Source organism: Poecilia reticulata, linkage group LG7 (assembly GCF_000633615.1).
Source record: "Poecilia reticulata strain Guanapo linkage group LG7, Guppy_female_1.0+MT, whole genome shotgun sequence".
NCBI classification, from domain to species: Eukaryota; Metazoa; Chordata; class Actinopteri; order Cyprinodontiformes; family Poeciliidae; genus Poecilia; species Poecilia reticulata.
This window is the reverse complement of record NC_024337.1, coordinates 15,889,717-15,914,482: the sequence shown is the minus strand read 5'-3', so window position 1 is coordinate 15,914,482 and position 24,766 is coordinate 15,889,717. Positions and strand designations below refer to the sequence as shown.

General features: G+C 40.0%; 1 protein-coding gene across 1 annotated transcript in view; it reads left to right on the top strand.

Moving 5' to 3' along the window:
• The window catches only part of plxna2 (plexin A2), a 155,255-nt gene that overhangs the window by 55,188 nt on the left and 75,301 nt on the right, over window positions 1-24,766 (top strand). Inside the window, exon 4 of the mRNA XM_008414720.2 lies at window positions 21,628-21,728. Coding sequence (XP_008412942.1) covers window positions 21,628-21,728 — 101 coding nt within the window. The remainder of the gene's footprint in view (window positions 1-21,627; window positions 21,729-24,766) is intronic.

Below are 24,766 nucleotides of genomic sequence, written 5' to 3'. Positions count from 1 at the left end.
ATGTGTCTGGTTTTATTTGGAATTTCCTAAAGGGAGGACTGAAAACATTTTTGTTTTGTCAGCTTCACTGCTTATATAGAGTCCTGTAAATGGTCTGTTGGTCACCTTGCAGTGAAAAGGAGACATTTCTTTTCAAAATCTATTGTATCGCTTGTATGCAGGTTTTGTAAAAAGTCAACAGGATCCCAATTTTCTATGCACATTCTTGTCACTTTTCTGATAAACTTGATGGACTTCTACACATGACAAGAGGTAGATGTAGTAGGATTACGTTGGCTACTGCTACTACATCCAAGAATATATCCCCACAGTTTTGGTACTTGACTTGGTTGCAACGCCACTGGCAAACCCAGTGATGAACASAAAAGGTCATAGCTGTTGCGGTGGATTCAGCTGAGCTGCCTCCTGGACACATCCTCCAATCCTTGCTTTCTTTTCCTCCAAGTCATATGAAATGCCCTCTGAAATGTCTTACATTCCCAAATCCACCTCACAACATTTAATATTGCATCAAAAGCTGTTGTTTTCAAGCCGAATACCACATCATCCACTGGTGGAGCAAAGCACATGGCTGTGTAGTTCACATGATCTGCAAGTATTTGATTGTAAAGCACAGGGGGATTGTTTTTTTTTTTTATCTGCTGGTAGGATGAATATGAAGCCAGATATGCTGTGCTGACTGTGATACAGTATGCTATAGCAATAACAATTCCAGCTGGCGGTCTAATCAAACAGGTGGACAAAGCGTTCATGTTTGAATGGCAGCTGCAGCAGAGCTTATTTATTGTTGCTTTTGCCAGCTCATGCAAATGTAGAGCATTAGATCTATGTTAGGGTTTGGAGTGGTCTTGCCTTTTACCCACCCCCACCCTCTTTTACTGTTTCATGTTTTTCTCTTTTCTGTGCCCAAAAACACAAACAACCTCGCCTGCTTTATTAAAACTGGATCTGAATTAGCATTTTTTTTTGTGCTCTTGTGAAGGTTTTTGGAGGATTAGGTCAACCGAGGGCCATGAAACACAGTGGAGTTCAGTTAAGGTCTTGAACAGCGTACATTGATTATTATTATTCTTCTTAWACTCATTCTGTAACRAGTCTCTTATCTGTCTTGCATTGATTTGGCCCTGATAGTAAGGGTGGGCACACATCATGTTGAGAATTAGCAGCAGCATTATTTCAGTTGTGGTCAGAAGCCAGTACACAAAGACCAGGCTGTAATGCATTATTCATGGGAAACAATCAAGATTTAACATGTGAAAGGGCTTTGAAGTGGAACCTGTGGTATAGTCCTGCCACTGACGGCTCAGAACCGCGGTTACAAAAGATTTTTTAACAGGAAAACTCTCACATACACAGTGTATTAATTTCTTTAAATGTAGCAAAGGGATWCAAGTGTTGACTTTGTAGTGGCCTTGAATGGCTTTGTTAATTTTTATAGGTTTAGCGCACAAGCGTACATAATAGACCTCTGCAGATTTAATGGAGTTCCCAGTGAAATAGAAGCACTCTAATTGCWGGCTCTTTATAAGGATGAGTGTGAAATTCCTGACCAATGGAGGGATACTGAGCCAGCCAAGAAAACCGGCTCGTTTTTCATGGCTAGACCCATGCAGCGTTCGCCCATGTGCTGCTGTCACTCTTCACTACACCCTTGGCTCTTTAGAAAACATTAAATCCTGTCAGCTTCCAGTGTTTGTGTCCCATCCTGCCTTCATCTGTTACTTTCATGTAAAAAAACGGCAACATTACAGAAAAGAAAACCTCATATTTTCAGCTCCACCAATTTATTCCAGTTGCTCARCTGTGAAATTTAAATTCTGTGCATGAGTTGTTTGTTTTTTTCCAAGCCCTTAAGTCTTTCTATGATGTGTTCTTGGAACCTGTTTTTCCCAAAGAGTCCCCTCCTTGGAATTTTTCAGTTTCTCCTTTTTGCATCCAGACTGAGACAAATTAAGTTGCTATTAATGTGACAAAAGAAAAGAGAATTTATCTGTCAAAAACCATCAATGACGACATTATCACAATAGTAGGAAAACACCAGTTTTAAGTTGAAACTATTAGATCATGTTATACATTTTTGTTTAAATTTCTGTGCAAGGGTAGTTACGCTGTAAGATTGTGYCACTTCAACAAATAATGCCATAATTTTGGAAAGTAAAGTCAATAAAGAAAAACAAACTATAAAAATAMTTTAAGGAAGTGTTTACAGATGTTTCAAATCAAAAGATCAAATTWGAATATTCAGTTAATGTATTCCTGTTAAAGATTTAGGGAATTTTTTTCCCCCCTGTTAAAAATATAGGCGTTTTCACTTTGACTAAAAAAAATGTATTCCTAAAAGTGACCAAGGCTGATGTGAAATGTTTTTTATACAGTGAAACTTTTATATCTAGAGCCCCCATCTGGTGTGTCGTGACCCAGAGTGTAGTCCAATACTTTGGTTTGGCTTCCACCACTGTTTATGTGAACAAAGTGGTCCAAGCAAATGTTTTCTGTCATGCTCTGGAAAGCTGTGAAGCCATATGGCAACACATGGACCACACATCTGTGTCCGTTCCCCAGTCACACGGCGACTCGACGTGGAAGTACAACATCTTTGGGACAGCTTGCCATCAGTCAAGCAGACGACATCGATCTTGATAGATTGCCGTTTGAGTTCTACCTGAGATGCAAGCACAACAGCAGGGTCAGTTTAGAGGCTGTTTATAGGGGGAGGCCAGCAAATCATTCGCATGACTGCTTCCTCACTGGTTGCTTTTCAGATGAGAAACAAATCTGAAGCTGAAACATGAAACTTCACGCTCAGATTCTTTGCTGATTCTCAGCCAGCCTCGCTGTTGCTATTCACGAGTGGTCACGTTAGGGTAAATCCCCTGTCAGTACACACGGTCAGGCTTATTGATGAAGCCGTTCAGCTTCTCATTATAAAAAACAACTTGCATTGCCCATCTGCCGCTTGTTAGATTTCATTAATCTGAAGCTCTGATTGATAAATTATTTTTGTCAAAACCCTAAAACACTTTCTGAAATGGAACATACACTCATATTGTTGATGATTTTTTACAAAATTTACTGTCTGCACCTAAAACAAGGATACACACTTACAGATGTTTCTGGTCTAAGACCAGWACTGAGCAAAAATGTTAATAATATAAAGGTATAAAATATTAAGAGGTTGTTTTCTTAATCTCTAATCTCCATATGTGGATTTTTCCAACCTAAATCAATCAATCAATCAAATTGTATTTGTATAGCACATTTCAGCAGCAAGGCATTTCAAGGTGCTTTACATAATTAAAGAAAAAAATTAAAATAAAAACAGTATGTGACATTAATAAATAGATGAAAAGTAAAGATAAAAACATTAAAAACATCGAAGACATCTAAAGAGACCAATACAATGTTTGCATGTTTATTGGAACATGTGCTCCATGCCTTTTTTTTTTTTTTTTGCATATGTCACTTATTTGTGCTGTGTCTGAGAGAGAGGTCAGAGGTTATGGATAGTTCAAGGTTTAACCAAGTCTTTTCAAACAGACATAAGGTGTTACTATGCAGCTCTGGTTAAATACCCCTGAAACGAGCTACGCTTCACTGCTCTCCTGTTGCTTTCTTATGCTCACTAATAAGTGTCCCTTCACCATTTTAGCTATGTTCTATTGATGTTTTACATGTCTGAATGTYGAGCTCCATGTGCACCCTTCTTTGCAAGCCCACCTCACAAAAGCACCTCATTTGCATGAATCCCTGAACTGGCATTGTTAATTGACTTAAGCTAGGATTAGTGTTAATCAGGTTTTTTTGCCCTGAAACTATTGACCAACCCTAACCTCATTATTTGATAGCAGCACACGTCCTGTCAGCCCCCATCAAGCTGTTAATTAAAAGAAGCCTGTGCACACCAGTGTCCCAGCCTGACCCTCTTTGTACATCCCATTTGTCCCTCCTTTCTTCCTTCTCACATCCTACCAACATGGCTCTTGCTATATCAGTGGAGGTCAGTACAAAGTATTCCATAGTGCTCACATTAGCCTCAGAGGCTAGATCATCATGTCATGTTAGCAGAGMTTCTGGATGTAATTTGAGTCATCTGTAGCTTGACCTAATCTATGGGACAAACTCACTGCAAATAAATTAATTTCAAGCTCAGCGTTGCAGGTTTATATTTCACTTTGTGACACTCAGTGATAAGCTTAAACTCACCGACTGTGCAGTTAACTTTCACAGTCCTTGTGGCRTAATAGAACATAAAAGAGATACTAGATTCTGGGAAAGTCTGATTCCCTTCCTGCCTGAGAGATCTGGCAACTGGTAGCTTTACTGTTGCTCATACAAAAACAGTTATGCCTCAGTAWTTAAAAATTTAATCAAAAAGTTTAATTCATTTTATATAGATTAATCACACACAGGATTCCATACAAAACAAATCAATCTACTGAAAAATATGTACAGTATTAATACTTGGTTATGACTTCATCAATGCTGTGGGTCATGGAGGTTATTGTTGATGTGGCAAGAAGACCCAGATTGAAGGGCTTCAACTTTYTTTKSSKTTTTTTTTTTGTTTGAAATGGCTTTGCTCTTCGTCTTGACAATACTTTAGAGATTGTCAGTGAHGTTCAGAATAKSTCAGTTTACTGGTCTATATCAAGCACAGAGATGCCATTTTCATTAAAGGAGTTACTGATGTTTCTGGCAGTGTGAGCAGATGTTGAGTCATGTTGGGATTTGAAATTAACAAATGTCAAAACATTCCTGGTAGGTGACTGCTCTAACTTTCAACTTTTACCAAAACCTGCAGATTTACATGGCTCCTCAAATCATCACTGCCTGTGTCAACTTCACTCTGGACTTCAAGAAACRTACATTTTCCTGCCTTTCCACTGTTCCTCCWGACTCTGWGACCTTGATTTCTAATGAAAAAAGTTAAATCCGCTTTCATCTAATATCAGGACTTTGGACCGTTGAGTCCTACGAATCTCCCTCACAACCATGTTTGGGATTTGCTTCACAATTGTCTGAATGCAACAGTGTATACGTTCCTTTCTAGCCAACTTTTCATAATTAGCTATTTAATTTATTAGCTATTTTCTAAGCAAATGTGTGGAAGTTGATGACTATCTGTCCTGGTGTTAAATCACCTTTACTGTTGTGTAACAGGCTGCTATCAGGACTATTTTTACAGGTCTTCTTTTATGTTCCAATTGTCTGTGCGTTGTTGTTTTTTTAAGATGTTAGTCATCATCATCTGAATGAACCTCAAATACACAATGTGTCCCTCTGAGTGTATTCAATCATTGTATTAAACTGATAAAATAAATTATCTTTAACAATGTTTGAAAACTGAAAATGTGGGGTSCGGGGGGGAAATCAATAATAATTGAATGTCATCGTCTCAGATTTCACTTGTAACTGGAYGCTGGTGGTTCTGCGTTGGACTGAGGTTTGAAATGGCTTTGTSGATATTCAGTGCAGGATTTTGTGCATGTATACTTTGTAAATGCGAGCCAAAAGGAATGGTCCAGGAGGCATCCTACCAGAATAATCAGCTCTATAATTAAGTGCTGAGACTACGTCAGCTGCCTTCATACAGTCCCCCGTCCCCACCTCCCCACTGCACCTCATTCTGTCTCTTTTCACTCTCACTGTCTGCCCAGGATTTGTCTGCTTCCTCCCAGCGCCTATGCCGAATGCTCATGACATTTACTGTGAGACTAATGGCAGTGCTTCAGTCCTCCTAATTGTTAGCTTTAATTGCAATAATTATTTACAAGCCTAATTAAAGCCTAGAGAGTGTCAGGGAGAAACACGAGTGCCAGTTGAAGGAACCGCGACAGGGCTTGTCAGGAGCCAGGCAAAGAGTAAAGCAGCAGCAATGTTTGGTCGATAATTGGGGAGGCTGTGTCTGAAAGTCTCTCTTGCTCTCCCACTCTTGCTTTCATTGTCCCACTTCATGTATATTAGTTCCTTTCTCTCCAAGTGTTGACAGTGGAGTCCAGTGAGTGTGTGAAGTGTGTTGTAGACCGTTTTTAGGTTCAGTGAAAACAGTTGGGTTGTAGCGGTCTCACTCATCAGCTCTGGTCCAGGTGTTCAGAGAAAAGGTCCCACACTGCTGGTCTTCTTTCTTGTTTGAGATGCACTGACAGCTTATTTTATGACGCCACCAGCTGCCCTCTGAATGGCTGAAAGTGTGTGTGTGTGTGTGTGTGTGTGTGTGTGTGTGGGGATGTGCATGTGTGTGTGTGTGCCACATGTGAATGAGTTTGTCACTGGTTGCCTTTTAACCAGACCTTGAGTTCATATGCTGTCTTTGGCAGAGACTCAGGTGACCTTTTGTGCCTAGCTGTTTGCAACAGTGTGCGTGAGTGTGTGTTTTACTGACTGATAGTGGTCATGCTGCCAGGGCTGCAATATGCTTTTCGTCTGTCCTTCGCGAGGCCAGGTTTACAGGACACAGCAGGAAGACTTCTGCTTTTGATGGGGCACCCAGGGCAGCTCAGTCCTTCCCTCCCTCCGTGTGTTGGAGTTGTGCAGCACACTCCCCAGTTTTCCCCACCCTTCCCCACCCTTCTCCACCCCTTTCTCCTGTCTTCTTTTCCTTTCTTCTCTGCTGTCAGAGCAGCGTCCGATGGGAGAACTCAATTGCACAATGCCGTTCTTCGATTCCCTGCGGCTCAATTTGACAAAACTGTCAGCCTCCACCTTAGTGATGGATTATTGCATCGCCTAGTTTGTGCAAGTGTGGATTTAATATGTGTACGTGTTTGTCTATGGGAGTGTATTTGATATTAAATTATGCCAGGTAGCCTTTTAAAACYTTTGGTGCCCAKAAGAAATAACAGTAYGCTTTAAAATCCMAAAAATCTCATTGAAGATTAAATTTAATAATGTGTGTATCTTAGATTTTATGTATTTCTTTGGTGTACTATCACTTCATAATATATGTGTTACTATAAATGATTATCTTTATATGYCTGTAGGCATTCCTATAGTGATTTTCTGCTTAGATAGTTGCTATATATTTGTGTTTATGTGTGATCTTAGTGAGATGAAGATCACCTGTAGGCATAAAGAATATAATAAAGTAAAATTAGAAATCAACCAAAATGCTACATGCATTTGAGATATTTAATAGTTTTCAAAAAGCCTTTATGTTCACCTGGATGTAAAGGGAAAAAAAATTCTCCCCTTAAAATAAACTCACTCTAGAAAGCATTTTGAAACTGCAGTTTGCATGTGGATTGATTTTGACAAAAAATATAATTTTTACTCTAGGGCCTAAGTCAGTTCTATACGTCCTAGTTTTATTGTTTGTAAGTCACTGTTTATTTTATTTTATTTTTTGTATAATTGACATCTTGTATGTTTAGCAGTRTTTCCTTTATKTTCTCAGATGTAAAATAAATRACACTTTAAATCAATATTTGAGTAAAAACATTAGTAAAGCAACAGGGTAGCCAAAACCAGAAATGWAGAGTATTTTTCTTTCTTCTTTGAAATATAACCACGTTGATGACCTTTAGTTCTGATATTTGGCACCATAAGGATAACRGAGCTTCCAGATATAGCAACACAGCAAAGGGCTCAAGCATGTCGAGTGAGGGGTCTGAAACCTGCAGTTTATCACTCAAGGCAATTAAAACTAAAGTTCTGGAACCACAAGCACCATGTACCTCGGAGGCAAAATGTTTATTAAATTCCCACTTTCCAAAAGCAACTGGGGAGCAGTTAATTTGGCTGCACAGAGGCAGCTGTCTGAAAATTGTGCGATGAGAGAGAGAAAAAGACAGAGGGTGGAGAGAGAGACGAAGAGAGTGAGACACAAAGGCAGTTTGGGCTCATTATGTTGATTTTTTTTTTTCTCCTTCTACTGCCAAACAAAGACACCCAGGCACTTTCAGACACACCAACCAAGATCACTCGCAGTTTGCTTTCTTCCTCTAACTCCACAGAATTTATTTAGAGCCAAATCTAATAATATTTTCTTCGATGTAAAAGTTTTCCATCAATCTTTGCGTTTCTGATTCTCAACCAAAGGCTCAAATTGGAATCAATCATGGACGTTATTAAAAGGTCTGATGAGGTCTTAGAAGAGCCTCACCAGCACCTCAGAATCCCATTAATATCTCAGTGCCGAAGCCCCGCTGAGCTGGAGTTTGCATATTGCCCAAGTAGCGTGCGCAGAACACATAAATCATAAACAATCATAGACGCACACACACGCATAGTTTTAGATTAGATGATGTGTTCCTCACCACCTGAACCTAGTTATCAATACCTCCTTCCCTATCCGTCTCGCCGTCTTGCTCCTCACAGACTAATATTCATCACACAGACACACATGTGTACCCACAAGCAACAGCCCTGAGAGCAGCGGGGTGTATCCAAACCCTTCATTTGTATGTACATGGTGTATGCTGGAAGAGAGGCTGAAACAAAGAGAACAAACATGCTCACTTGCGCACACACACACACACACACACACACACACGCATGCTGTTACACACTCATGCACACATGCTTACAAAAAAAAAAAAAACACACTCAGACATGCGCTGCAGAGTCCCTCTGTGGATCAGAATTCATCTCTGTCTGCTTTTCCACTGCAAATCAATACTCCCGTTGGTCGACAGACAGCCGTTAAGTGTGCCAGGGAGGCTCCCAACACACTCTCCATACACACACATGACACACACACTCAATGCCTGTTGATGTGTGATGGCCTGTGCTGCTTCCTTATTAACTCCTCACATGCTGACTGAAGCATACACCTCATTACTGGCTGCATTGACAGTCTGGGATCCCACTGAGAGACACTCAGACAAGTTGGACAAAGACGAGAGCAGGGATGGATCGAAAGAGGTACAGTGGGGCGACAAGCATGAAGGTTGTCACACAGACGAGCGGCCCGGACAGGTGGGTAAAAATAGGTCCACACAAGTGGATTGACTGATGAGGAAAGCAGTCAAAGAGCTACCACCACTTAGTGCAGTCGGTAAAGCAGAGTTATAAATAAATGTATAATGAGGAAGGCCATGCACATCTCTTTGTTACTAAAATGAGGTGACACCGAGTTCTACACAAAGATGCAACAGATGTTASATGTTAATTRACAGAAATKGACGGTAATCTGGCATCATCAGGCAATGAAGAAAAGAGATTTGCACTATACTAAGTTGGTAACAATATGATGATTTGGAATCCCGATTATTATGTTTATCTTGGTAATTGGTATCACAATGCTGTACAATGTGTTAAAATAAGGAAGATGTWTCATTATATACTTATGGTCACAAATTAGTTGGTCCATAATTATGCCCTTATTTCATTTTTTTGCTTTTATAATTTGAGTTAGTGAAACTCTTTGAGCCAAAACAAATATAATGCTATCATGTTTTTAGCAGTTTTAACATTGCCAGACCAAAGGTTTAAATGATCCAACAACCATTTCTGCTTTCTGCTTGGAGCCTGGAGTYTCTTGAAAACAATTATGTACGATTAGAACATTCAAAGTCCACACAGAAACACCCATTTGGTTGGCAGGTTGTTAAGAGACGCATAAACCCGACTACAACAGTCACTAGGATTCTAGAGAAGGAATAAAAACTAAAACCTGTTTGAACAAGAAAAATAAAAAACAAATCCAAAGTATGGAGCAGACAGGAGGGGCAAGACGTTAGAGGAGAGTCGGGGAGAAGATAGAAGAAGAATGAATTAGACAGTGCAGTGTCAGTGATATCTTTTAATTGTAAACATGACTTCATTTTCTACTAGTGAAAATGCTAATTGGGAAGCATGAAATACTATCTTGTCCCAGGCCTGGACAAAGCTGTCAGGCCTGGGACTGATATTATGGRTAGTTTTTCCCCCCAACAATAAGTCTGGCAGAGATGGAAATGTATTTGGATCWATTTTAGCAAATCMTAGATTATGACTTATAAAATGAATAAAGGGTTACAGTTTTGAAACCATTACATTAGAGTTTTTACCAATGTAAGAGTGGGATTTCAAAACCAACTGCTKATTTCATACCATATTAGGCAGTGAAGTGGGTGCTTTACCGAAACCTGAGGCCATTAGCTTTGGGACACAATTTGCTCTGATGTCTSATGGTGGCTAAGTGGAAGAATGCAGCCTTTTATGACACCAATATGGAAGAAATGTGGTCTAATAAAACACAAAGTTCCTAATGTAATTGGTTCAGCGGCAGTGCAGAATTATGGCACTTACATTTAGTTTAATTGACATTACGAGGTGCAAAATAGTGGATTGTTTTAAGTTACTGAAATACATACTTGAACTATGCTTTTATTTTTTGAGTTTCACCCTTGTGTTTGTCAAAATTGCTTAACCAATAAAACATTTTTTGACATATCGGTCATTGTAAGTGTTGGCTTAATATACAGAGGAAGTGAACTCAGGATTTTATCATTCAGGTTTGATAAAACTGTCAGAACCATAATGCCATCCTTGTTGTGATACACTGGGTTATAAAAGTTGTAGAAAGGCTAACACAATCTAGATAACAGTAGGAGATTTCCCCGGACAACCCTAAAAGATCACCTATTGAAAGAAATTAAAATATAAATAACTTAAGCCTAAACATTATGGAACATAATTTGTTGTTAAATTTTGCACAAATTGCAAAAGGTTATTTGACCTGGAGCCTTTTGCAACAAAAGTATCTTTAACTAACACTAACTTAACACTTTGCTTTATTTAGATTTTTGCATGCATGCACAGTTGCACATCCAGAAACATCTTCAGGTACATCTGCAGCTACTTGCTTCCATTATTTTAATGTCAGTAAAATGTTACCAGTGAGAAAGTTTGGTACAAGGGAGCTGGTGGTTCAAAGTGGTTAGCCAGCATGGATATCCTCCTTTTTAGGTTCCTGACTGAATTAGACAGCAAGGAAGCCACCTTGACCAGCAGCCACAGAAAAGAGTGAACCCAAGAGTGGAGAAGTGATAGTTTAGAGCGGAGGAAGAAAAGAGATGTGGAGATGAGTAGAAAATAAAGGTCTGTAAAAATTCAGAGACTTTAATGTGATAATGTTAATATCTATCTGAGCATCTTTACCTCAAATAGGAAAGTGTGACTGATAACTGGAGTATCTTTAGCACTGCATGACAGTTTGCTTTTATTCTAAGTAACGGTTAAATCAAGCATAAGTAAGTAACCATGGTTTCTCTTTGCCAGTCTCAAAGTTTTTTTTTGGTTACTTGTATTGAGTAAATATGTATTCTTGTGAAAGGCAGAAACGGATAGCAAGGAGTGGCTGAAAAATCAATATCTCTCTCTGTCTCTATTGCTATGAATCAAATTTTTGATGGGAGGTATTGAAGAGCGTTCCTGGCGTTTTTCAGCAACAAGGTCTGCAGTTAGATACGTACCAAAGCTCAGTTTGTGCATGATGGAAAGCACACACAACGTTCACCTTCTTGTTTATCATACGATCCTCCGTTCCTTCACCAAAAAGGCGATTGAGGACATACATAATTGATAAACTCCTGGCTCCATTGACTTGTTGGATTTTTCATCCTTCTCACTGGTCGATTCTTTCACTCCATTACTTCTACGCTCACATTCCCTCCCCTGCCTCCCACCTTTCCCTCTGACTCCGCCCTCTAGGCATTTGGGTTGTAAATATCTAAACACACATGCACACGTAAACGGAGATTAGCGGACTGTTCCATCTTCTTTATGTCGCCCGCTGCCCCACTTTGTCTTTAATCTATAATGTCGACCGCCTGTTTGGGGGACTCCGGCTGGTATTCAGTGCTGTGTTTGTAGAACTGGTTGGTTTATTTGTTCGGTATGGCATGTGTTCGCTCTCATGTCTGCATGAGCATATTTTTTTTTCTTTGCTTAGACTGAAGGAAAAGGTGAACCATTGCTGCTGGAGGACCATGGAAGGTGTTTTAATGATTCTACGTTATCTATGAACAATATAATAGAGGCTAGAAAACAAATACAGTCTGACAGGCAGGGGCAAAATAGCATTACATACAGTATAACTGCTTTCTGCTTTCTTTCTAAAGACTGAATATAAAACTATTGCTACAGTACTGCCTGTGTTAGGATTCATATTTCTCAAACATTTCCTCATTTTGCGATGTTAGATCTTAAAACTTGAATGTATTTCTTTGGGATGTGATATGAAAGGCCAACTGAAAGTAGGAAAACATTATGAATTTGAAGACAAATAAAACAAATTTTTATCAAGTAAATTATATGTCAATATTTTATTTGCTGCTTTTTGCTTCAGTTAAACCACTTTTAACTCCAGCTGCAGTTTTGATTGTTTTGGAGTATATGAAACTTAACAAATGTGTTTTTTGTTGCAAAAAATAGTTCACGCTTAAATTGGATGGTGAAGATCAATTCTTAATTTATGCCACATATTCACATACTCAATTTGATTTTGGTTTAGAGACAAAACCATTTCCGTGTAGCTTTAGCTGGATGCTTCCCGTCGTTGTCTTGGTGAATAATAAATGTTCTCCGAAGCCATACTTCTTTTGCAGATAAAAACAATTTGTCCTTTCAGATTCTTATTTAGAACAACAAAAAAAGTGCAAAATAGTGGAAAACGAGCATCACTTTTCAGATGGACACTACTCTGTGTTATCTGTCTTAAATATTCTCCTTGAAATACGATGTTTGTGTTTATGATGCAACAATTAAAGATTAACACTTTCATAAGCTACAGTAGTTAAAATTTGTTATATATTTCACGTTTAGCTTTAATTGTCATGGCCGCTTCGTTTTAGAGTTCAAACCTCGGTCAGAAGGCACATGCTTGACCTGCTCCTCCCCTTTCTTGCTCCCTGGCAGTTTTGTCTCTCACCAGTCTGTTCCTCCTGATGAGCTGCCAGGGATCAAGTCTGGCAGGAACTAAGGGCTTTCAGTGGGGGTTAAGCCCTAAACTGTGATTGGAAAATGATCAAAGTCATCAGTTTTAGCTCAATAACCACCTCAGCCTGCTATCACTTCTAAATCAGTTAGCTTAAATATAGCATGAGGTTCTTACTAACGGATACATTATAATTTTCCTTCTTTCTGCTCTAATGTCTTGATGTTTTCAATTGACCTAGATCTCAGAGCTCAAACTAAGTCGAGTAATACAAAGAATATGTGTGTGTGTGTCTGTTTTATCTTTCAATTTAGCAAAATAATACGATAGATGTGCTGAGAGGTGTTGGCCTTGACGGTATTGGTTAAAAGCTCCTATTTTCACACCTAATTATTTGTGGAGTATGTGAGATGGCTCTTTGGGTAAGCAGAGCTGTGTCATTTTATTTAGCATCAGCCTTTTCTTTCCCTCTCCCATGTTTGGCCTGTTAAAATCAGTGAGTATAATACCCTGAATATATTGCTCCCATTTCAAAATCAGTTATCCAAGAAAACCACCTAGCAGAAAAAGGCCTGACCTTCAGAAGAGACTCTAATACACATATTGCCGTCTCTCCGAATTCCACTTTTATGTATCCTCAATGTATTCTGCATTAGGCACCCATGTAAGAAATCGTATGCAGTGGAAGAAAATCAATATCCTGAATTCCTACATAAAACTTGTTTCCTTTAAATGACTTGTCACAGAGTCTTCTGACATTTGTAACAACAGCAACAGCAGCAAAAAGGGAAAACAAGCAATTTCAAGAAGCAGCTTCTACACACACAGCACAAGACAGACTGTAGAAAAAAATGTGCAGGATACAAAGGTTGTAGATTGTTTCAAATACTCAAAGAGAAGGACTGTTTGCTGCAAAATGTAATCACTTTATCAGCTTCTGGAATGTGTTTTAAATGACCGGATCTCCCAGCTGTGGTGGTATCTTAGCACATTCAGCTCAGGGCCTTTACAAGATCAGCAACCCGCACAGCCCGGCAATCACGACCGTGTCCCAATTCTGTCCTTAATCAGGCTCGGAGTAATTGGTGCGAGTCTTGAGGCATGATTATCCTTGGACTAGCCACAACACTTCAACAGAACCTCTCACCTCGCTTTTCACTTCTAGCCAGAATTAGAATGAATATTAATGACAAGTTGAGCGACTGACTGAACCCTCAGGTTGCGTAAGGCGAGTAATTTATCCCACTTTTATTTCTGAAGAATGGGGGCTCATTCACAGTCTAAGAAAGTTTCAAATTAGATCCAGGTAGTTTCCAAGTTTGCATGAGTATCCGTCCGACCATTTGTCCATCGATCTTTAGAAAACTCTGGCTAAAAGTTAATTAAAAAAGGGAACATTTAAGATTCATTTTCTCATTTGGTTTAGCTTCTTTGCAAAGAGAGAGTCTCCCATTTTTATGGAAAAGACACCACAACACCACAGGGCAGATATGCTTAGGGTCTTTGATGGTAAAGTGGATGGATTTACATCTTAGAGGAGGGGACCAGGAGGAGGAGAGCGTGAGGCAGGGGGATATGTAGCTGTTGTCCTGAGCAGAAGCCTCAGCTGGATTACTAGAGCAGATTAAAGGTTCAGTCGTCCTTGTGTTGGTCTCCTTAATGCAGAAAAGAGTGGCTGCAGGGTCACTGTGGGAGTACGAGACTGAACATTTCATCGCTTTTCATTCGTTCAGCAGCAAGTATTTGCTCTGCTTTTGTGCCTTTGTCATTAGTCCCGCTCAAACACACACACGCTCACGCAAACACATGCGCACACACACACGCACTCACTCGGTTACACTGGCCCCTCCCGTGCCTCTCTCTCTTCCTCTCTGCTGGAATGGGTATTGTGTTCATGATCGATGTGCCTCATTCCAGTGACGTGGTATCCTGGCTTACTCTCATTAAAAATGGATAGGTGTAGAAGGAGGGGTCACTGGTGTGTGCGCGCTTATGTGTTTATACATGTTTTAAAGGAGGTGTAGATGACAGGAAGTCCCAGAGGTGTTAGCTGTTTGCCATGCAACAGCTCAAGGTTTTGAAGGTTAGAGGGATTGGTGTTGGTGCAGCTAGATGTGGAGGTGTACCTGAGGTCAGAGCCTTGGCTGTTGCCTTGACGACAGCGTGCAAAGTAGTTTCCTCTCCATTACTGGTGACTGGGATTTTTTTTCTCTTCCTATTGCTTTCTCTTTCACTCTGGCTGCTATGGCACATCTGGCTGCACACACCGGGTCCCATCAGAACCGCGTGCAATGGGCCGTTTCCACTCTGCTCTGTCCTCCTTTATAACTTTTTTCCTTCTTCTCTTCATGCTTAGCCCTCGTGCCCCCATCCATCACAGACTTACAGTGAGCGCGGCTTGGTCTCAGGGCAGCGGGGCACAGGGGCAGAAATTGAGCCACCATTCATTCTCAGGCTCACGGACAAGGGAACAGATGAAAGTCTTCCTTACTTCTCTGTAGTGCGCATACGTTGTCAGACTCTGTTTGTTGCCACTGCGAGAAATCTCGATCCTCCTTTGTGATTTTCTTTTTCTCCAAGAACCGTTTTAAAAATAAGGCACACAGGATTTTTTTTTTCTTTCTAGGAACATTTGTCCCCAGGGATTTTCTTTTGTTGTTGTTTTTTTTTTTTGGTATGTTTTTTTTTCATTCTGTTTTAGAATGGAGAAAAAAAAACACGTTATTGCTGAATGGCTTGATTTTCTCAATAGACAGGAGTTAATTCATGTGGTACATCTAAAACACAGTAGGTTCTGCATTCATTATGGTGATCAATAATGCACTTATAGCTGGATTTCTGTAATTCCTTACCTCCATAATTTGTGTCCTGTCAAATATGGCGTCCTGTCTAGGAGTGTAATGTAAACTAAAAAAGAAGGAAGTCCAGTCCCGGTCTCCAAATCAAAGGCAGGAAAACTGTTGTCTGCCAAGCAGAGTGGATAATTTACTCACAATAAGTGAAAGTGCTGGCATAAACAGCAGGAGCGATTTCAGTGTGAACCAAGACCAAAATAAACAAAAACTATTTTATCAAAAAAAGTTATACGGACACCTGAGCAGAAAAACAATGGTTCCCCAATATTACACTTCTTACTTTTCATTTCTGATCTGTTTTTTTTGTTAAATTTTGACCTACATAAAACAATTTTGGCCAATTCTGATTTCTTTTTTAGAACCATATTATACAACAACAGAACTGAAAAATATTTTGGTCCAACGAGTTACTGTTAATAACTCAGAGAGACTGTTTTAAGAACAGACAGATTGCATCTTTTAAGCAATCTGTAGCATCTTATATCAGCAGTTAGCACTGCCAGCATTACAAAAAACAGTCTTTGTGTATGAATATCTTTACCTCTGAGATTTACAAAAAATTGAACAAATTTCCAAATCCAACAAGTTCTGTAAGGGAATAAAACAGAACACCAATTTATCTGTTATCTGCTGAAAGTTTCTGTATAGCTGTAAAGGGATTAAAGTTCATTTAGACCATTTAGACAGTTACAAGTCACTATCAGTTGTAAAAGTTGCCATTTCACAATTCCTAACCATTCTTTGTCTCACTAATAAAAGAGGACCTCGTGAAAAAGACCTACTGCTTTACTTAATCTCAGTTAATAAGAACTTTGGACTGTATTTTTGCATAAAACTGTAATTTAAAGCCAGGCATTAATGTGGCTATGTAAGAATATTCATTCCTTGGCTACTTGTCAGCTATAATAATGAGATCTGAAGGCTATTCAGACTAACGCTGAAAGAGAGGAAGCTGTTTTAACCCTCAGCTGTCACTCTGTCACCCTGATCGCTCCTGTATGCGACTCCACTGTAGCCTCTGTGGTTGAATAACCCCCTGCGAGGTCAACTCCAGCTGGAATTCTATTAGCATTCATTTAAAAGTAGGGCACAGGGCTTCTCTCTGGCAGGGCTAAACTTACAATATTGTCATCTTTACCGTATCTTTCTAAAGTATTTGTACCCCTTAAGCCTTCTTCACTTTTTTTTTGTTTTGTTTTAGCCATAAACCTCATTGTTTTATTGGAATATTGTGCGATAGAACATGGCTTTTCAAATTAAGGGCATGCTTCCCGCAGGGGGGAGCAGAGTTCTTCAAGGAGGGGGGAGTACATTACATGAGGAAAATAAATAAACCAAAAAAAGTAGCTGTAGGCATTGAAGAGGACCAAATACTTGGTGTTTGTGGATGGCTGAGATTTCAAAGACGACTGTACTAATGGCCTACATTTTCTGTGATAAATTCATTAATTTCCCACACGGATACTTTTAAGTTTGAGCTGGTTGGGTGCTGAAGGTATTCACTGCACACCTGTTAGTTTGATACAAAATAGCAGTTTGACAGAAGTGCATCCTTTTGACTCGTTACACCGACTCTCAATCTTATGTGAATACTGTTTCCCACCAAGCAGTCGTACAGATTTATCTTTGCGTGAACACGTCCGGCGGACGTCCATATTCAAAGTATGCAAGGTAGCGCATACTTTGAAAATAATTATAAGTGACTTGGGAAGGATATTTGGTTTTCAATTCGATAAAACATTACAAAAGCCGAGAGATTTCTGTTCATTGGAGGTGCTGCAGAGATCCACAGCTCAGATGGGAGAATGTGTTTATAATACAACTATTATTAATACACTTGACAAAATAAGTCCCTTCTGGGAGAGTGGTAAATAATGCAATTGTTGAAAGTAGTCATACAAAGTCCAGTTTGTAAATCACCACAAACTCATGCATAATGTTTCCTTCACTTCAGTTATACAGTTCTTTATCTTGGGTAATTAAAATAAATCTCAATAAAGTACTGCGATAGTTTTGTTGTGACCAAATATGGAAATTTCCAAGGGGTCAGAATACTTTTCTAAGTGAATGTCGTCTTGGGAAACGGATTCAAAGAAACTCACACCGGCTATCGGATCACATGCAATCCCTCTTTGTCTTTCTTGAAAACCCAGAAACAACAGTTTGCACATCCGTTACGGCGCTGTGCATGTGTTCATTCAAACACATGCACGCGCAGTGGGAGAAGGGGCTTCATTGTGCAGGCCTGCTGTGATGAGTGACTGTAGCGTGTGCTGGGCAACAGCTGCTGTGTGCCCCTTCCTCAACCCGTCCCCCTCATCTCCACCGCTGACCCAGGCCCTATCTAAGCATCACAAAACTCAAAGAAAGATAAACCCTTAATACCTAAGGCACACTTTTTCCCCCCATAATGCTGTGCTATCTCAGGGTTCACCTCTTTGCTGCCTTTCTTCTCTTCGATGCGGTTCCCCTTCCTTTCAGCTTGCCAGGTCAGACTGTTCTGTCTGTGTTTACATACAGCTCCATAAGGACCATGAAGACCCCCTGTCCTCACCACTCCCTGACAGCTGTCTCCACACTGTAACCCTTTCCTCTGGCTGGGCCTCTGTGAAAGTTACACTCTTAAGTTTCGTCAGACTTGTGCATGCTTTTGGGAAGGATCTGACGGCTTTCTTTAAGGTGGAGGTAATGAAACTCAAGCAGATGCAAGCTGCTGCTAAAGCTAAGCGCTCTCACATTGGGCTGAGGCTTTGAGCTGTGCGCGCCCACGCACGCCGAGCTGCCGCTTCCCTCACTCAGTCGAGTTTCGCTCTTGGTGGGCTTGTTTGTCATCAGTTGCCGCTTCTGCTGCTGATGTGACCCCCGTCTGCAGCTCATTACAGCGCGCCACCTGTTTGTCCTGAAGCTAGGCAAGACACGCACACAAATGGAGTTTGTTGAAGTGACAGGGGGTTAATATAACAGGAGTCTGCGCGATGGAAGTGCCACATGGACTGTCAAATCCYGACGGTGTCAATGGTTTCCTTTGTCCTGTGGGACCGTCTCTCAGTTGCCGCAGGGTTCGGGGCAGACAGGTGGATGGGTGATGTTGAAGTTTTTGGATGATTGCGGAGACAAAACAAGGAATACTATACAGCCTGGGTCTCATATAGTTCTCAGGTTTTGGATCCAGCTGACAGGTTTAACAGCCCTCAACTTTTTCAGCGACACTGCAATGGCAGACACATGTTCCAAATTGCACTGTCAGCTGTTTTTAAACTCGATGCATTACATAGAAGGCCTTGCAAAAGTATTTACACGCCACAAGCCTTCTCTCATTTTGTCACATTACATCCACAAACTTAAATTGATTTAGCTTTGGACATTATGTTCACCCAGTATGTGTAATGTACAGTCTTGAAAAGCTACTAAAGGGTGTCACTTGCACCCCTCATTCATTCTCCCACATTTTACAGAGGAGCTTCCAAATGTTTTCAACATCTGCTGTTATTATCCAACAGGACAATGTGCAGAAAATTAAGACGGAGAACTGAAAATGAATCTGCATTATATTCAGAGATTCCCTTCATTTGTTTATCCGCTGTATTCATTTAGGTTATTTTGGTGCTTTGTCAGTGTGTGTGCAACTGCTGGTCCTGGCATGATGAGGTACAACAGTGAGTATGGCTGACCCGGGGGGACTTGCATGCATGCATTCAAAGCATGCACAAACATGCACAGATATCATACACTGAAAAGAACTATGATGTTCTTTCTTCTTTTTCGTCATTATTATTTTAAAACAACGTTACTTAAAAACTGATTCCCAGGTTTTGAGTTTTACTGATGGTAAACAGAAATACCATTACTAAAATGTAGGTTATAAAATCAGCTACTGTGGTGTTAGCTTGCATCAGGATGAAGCTAAATGAGCATTTACCTCATTTTATATCACTGAAGCACATTCTGTCAATGGATTTTTTCCAGCCTTAATAAACTAGTAAGCCTTACTTTTTTAACGTAATTTCCTTCTGTTTCTCCAAACTCAGTGGTATATAACTTCTCTATTTTCTGAACTTAACTCTATGTGAAATTAAACAGAAAATAATCCAACATGGCACTAAATAAAATTCTAAGTTATATTGGAAAAGCTATTTTTGCAACAACCAACAAAGTTTCACCAATCAGTGAATCTGAGTTCTCTATAGGATCTGTAAGAACATATAAAAACACCATCATCACTTTTGTGTCTTCTTCTTGTGAGCAGTCATTCATTATTTATGTAAGGAGAAGTCACGCCATGTGTGAGAGGACACTTGCTATAAAACTTAAGTTTTACTCATATTTTTGAAAACACAGAAATACTGCAGCACCCTTTACTAGCAAGTTATCACAGTTTACATGGCAGCAATAAAAATCAGGAATGCCCATGTGTACATCCCACCTAGTACTACTGTATGTTTCAAAGCACTCACTGAGGGATGGGAGTATGTTGTGTAGCAGCTGAAAATAGGTTGTGGATCACACAGCTGACTCACATTCTCAGTGTTTGGCTACCTGAGGTGATGTGTGCTTGGTATTTTTCTCCTGTTGTTTTCACATACAGTACAGTGTGGAAACTCATCTGTATTTTCATGCAAGTAAAAAATATCTGTCCTGTAAAGTAATAGGATAAGCTTAAGGATTATTGTTCATGAAGTGACTGCAGACTGGTTGTCCTGTTTGGATTAATGGGTCATGGTTGACATGAGATGTTTCTTTTGGTCTGAACCACCTCAGATTTATTCATGTTGACATTTTGTTTGCTATGCAGCTAAGTTACACTTTTTGAAAAAAAAGAAAAAAAAAGAAAGATGGAGCTTCAGCTCTTGACACATTTCCTCCAATCAAGTCTCTACATCTGTCATCGCTCGTCCATGTGTGGGCGTATTTGCACAGGATCTGTGGACGTGGACTGTCGCCCCTGGGGCACACAGACGTCCACTGATGGCAGAGAAACCTCCTTTTTTTCAGCCAAATTGTCCCAGCTGCTTACAGCTGTTTTCATGGTTTGAGTTAAGTACAATTGACATCATCCAAAAAAAAAAGTAACGTCACGGACTTCCTTTCACCAGGTTATTGGTAATCATTGGATTTTTTTTTGTAAGTGTTAGACTTTTTCTGTCTGATAAAATATGTTGGGTTGAGTTGACCATGAATGACGCTTTTTCATGTATCAATGACGCTTTTTCATGTATCATCGCAGAGTGTTTGGTCAGATAAGAGGAAGACTGAGCTTTCTAGCAACAAAGTCCCAGTTAGGTTTAGTAAGACACATTTTAAGTTTGCGATGTTGGACCTCTTCATCCATTTAGACAGTGTGTGTTGAGAATGGATAATTCCAAGATTCCAATTTATGCTACATTATTGTTTATTAGTAAAGTTGTTTTTTTGTTGTTTTTTTTTACCCCTATTGTCATCTGTCTAACTGTATGTGGTGACAAATTAAATGTGAATTCAGCCCCGTGGCTTCCAATCCCATTTTGAAGAGTGGCAAAAAGAAATAGGCTTCTATCATATTTACACTTAAAGGAAAGTGTAAATATGAAGTCATGGGTTATTGAATGTATTTTGTAAGTTTCATCATCGCTTTCATTCATTGTCATATAAATTGTTTGGATTTTCAGCTATTGTGTCACCAGGGATTTTGTTAAATATATTTCTCAACATTGAATTTTTCCTCCTCTGAATAAATGTACTTGCATTTACAGGTTGATTAAAGATTTATTTAATCAGCCTGTTAAAGGTTATTTTAAGGTTTTCTATACATTTTTTTATCAGGTCTGACAATAGATGTTGGGAGCATTGTTATGCCTTGTAAGAACGAGTTGAATTGATTTTCTTTGGACTAAAAAGTAAATACTTTATCTCAAAGACGTCCTGTTTTATTCACAGGTTACCCAGGTTCCTATTGAATCCTGTGAGCAGTATGGGACCTGTGGAGAGTGTCTGAGCTCCGGAGATCCCCACTGTGGCTGGTGTGTCCTGCATAATATGTAAGTATCCACCAGTCACCGTCATATCTGTATAGAAATTCTTCTTCCTGGCAGATTTAGCTTGACGTCTCTGTTTAAGTGTTCTGAAGTTTTCCCTCACAGAGAGCATAAAGGTTATTTGTCTTAACATTTATTTCAGATTTAATGGAGCTTGAGAAAAGCAGACAGCTCCAGCCTGGAAATGGACAGCTGCTGCCTCAGAGGTGCAGAGCTGGTTTAAAGCTACTTGTAGCAGCTGTATAGGTTCGCGCTGCTCTGCCATGGTTTTTAAAGAAAGTGATCTCATTCAGTTTATAAAACTATTTCGGTTTGTAAAAACAAGATGTGGAAGACTTATAGAGATGTCCACTTTAACAACTTGTCATCCACAGAAGGCTGAGAAAGTTTGGGGTCTATACATCCTGCTTCAAGAATAAGCATAATAGCCATGAGTGACACCTGCTGGGACTGAACATGTACTACAAGAAAACTAATCTTAGGCATCCATAAAGAATGCAAAAGAAAAAAAATTTGGCTATAGTAGATAACCATGTGTTTGATATGCAGATTGCAAAATACTATTGATGCATTTTTTTATATACATTTAGATTATGAAATCATAAAGAAAGGGACACAAAGTAAATTTAACACAGCAGTAAAACGGTCATTGTTTATGTTCCTCTTTGTCTCTAGCATGCAGAGATTATCTTAGCTGCTCCGTCTTAAATCCATTGCTTACACCCCCCACTCCTACCCAGGTAGAGCTGGATATTTGCGTGTGTCACAGTGGCGCTGCAATTATCATTATCGTGATGGCGGGCCTGGCAAAGTGCACTTAAAGTAATTTACACCACTCCAAAGCCGGGACAGGACAAATAATTGGCTGCCGACAAGGTAATTCAGCATGAGCCTGCGAAGGAACGGGTGAGGCTGACTGAAGTGCTGTATTCCCTTCAGCGCTGCGTGCCTTCACACAGAGATCATTTACCACAACACGGCCCTCCATGCGAGGTTGTTAATCACATGCTTTTGTGTAGGTGTGGCAGGGACCGGAATGATTCAAGTCCAAGGGAATCTGAATCCGCTGCGTGGAAACGGCGTCTGGATGCTAAATGCTGAACAGGTTTAGGAACTGCCTCTGTGACAGGGAAACATCTGTTTTATGTGTGTGCAGGTTCTCGTGCAAACATGCGCCGGGTTTGAGTATGAATGTGTGTATGAAGGCATTGTGTGCGGGGTCAGTTTTGGTGTACAATTATAAGCGCTTGTGGATTGTACTGTGGGGAGAAAAGGTCAGCACCCTGATTTACGTTAGATCAGCCATCTGTTCGCTCAATAACGGGAACCTTTGTGCCACCTGTCTCTAGTCCTAATCTCCCTTTCTCCATCCTGACCCTGCACCGAATGTGGCAGGACCCCTGTCAGCTCCAGCAGAGTTACAGCAGGGAGGAAATAAAGTTACTGGAAGAATAGGAAGCTTTTATGTAGCTCCATTAGGTTGGACCCATAGACATTACCATGTGTGCAGCAGCTGTGGTCTTCATTAATAACTTGAATACACGTTTTCAGCTTTTACACGATGAATGTTCATTAAAAAACTAATAGTTCTTCAAAGCAATATGTTCTAAATAGACATGTGTTTCTAGATTATAAAATGAGATTTTTAGCCAACATAATGATAAAATAAGCAGCAGAGTTCTCATCACTATGATATAAGTTAGGCTTAGTGCTGAGAGGAATGGAGAAGCGTATGCTGAGCCGTTGCAAGATTATCAATCTTGGTGGCACTTCTTCTGTTCTGGCATCCATCTTGTACATTGTGGCATAAAGCTGGTAAATCCTTAAAATGTTTGTTTAAGGATGCTATGCTTTATATCCCTAACAAAGCTGACCAAAAAGTCAAAGTTATTTATGAAAAACTCGAAACAATATTATTATTTTTATAGAAAACAACGCCCCATCCATACAATCTTAGAGATATAAAACATAGCATCCTTAAAAATTTTAAGGATTTACCAGCTTTATGCAACAATGTACAAGATGTGGCATAAAGCAGATATGAGAGTGGTAATTCAATAATAATTTTCTTTGTCATGAAAAGTCAATTTCCCTTTGACTGGATTTTATTTAGGTGACATAAAGTGTCTTTGAAATGACTAGCATTTCTTACTGCAATCATCTCTGTGGCAATATTTCCCAACAAAAGTATTTTTTGAGTGAGTGGCAAAAAATGTCTCAAATGAGTTTGTGAAATAGTGTTAATAACTAAAAAGGCTAGATGAATGTGCAATAAAACTAAGAATAGAAGGACGTGCCAAAGACTGCCAGGAGTAAAAAAAGCAGCTGCATCCTTCTTGTGAAGAGCTCCCGACGCCCCACTCACCCAAAATTACATTTCTCCCCAGCCGTTGTGCTGTCCACAGCTGTGATGGCTGCTGATTCCTTCACCCGCCCCCCCACTCCTCCCTCACACCAACCTAAAGCCATTGTTGATTTTATAAAATTATCTGTCCCTGTTCCTCCATTTTTTGTGCCTCCTTCCAAGCCCCTTTGTGAAACTGTAGGTTCTAAGCTATGCCACTCATCCCATCTCCGCTCGATGCAGCGCAGCTTCCATTTAGGTCTCTCTCTTCCCTCTGGAGTCGGCTCTCTGACGCTCCAGAGATGGTTGGCTTGCCACACATAAATGCCCCGCTCTTTGATCACCCTCATTTTTCCTCCTGCAGCTGCCATCTGCAATATCCATCCTCTATTCCTCTCAACCCTTGTTGTGTCCTGTATGCCTTTCTTCTGTATGTGCGTGCTTGTTCATTGAAATGCGGCATTGTGAGGTTGCTAATTAGGAACATGGAAGGACATTAGTTTGATTTGAGAGTAAGATGAGGTGAGAATTTGGGGTTGCTGACCAAGAACTGGCATCTCGGTTTTCTCTGTCGTTCTATTTTAATCCAGTGTGGTTTGAGCCTCCCAAAGTCCTTTAATTACCAGCAGCTGCTAGGCATCCTCTGAATGCGAGAAGAATGAGATGGCAGAAGAAGGGGCGGAGGGGCTGGGGGGTG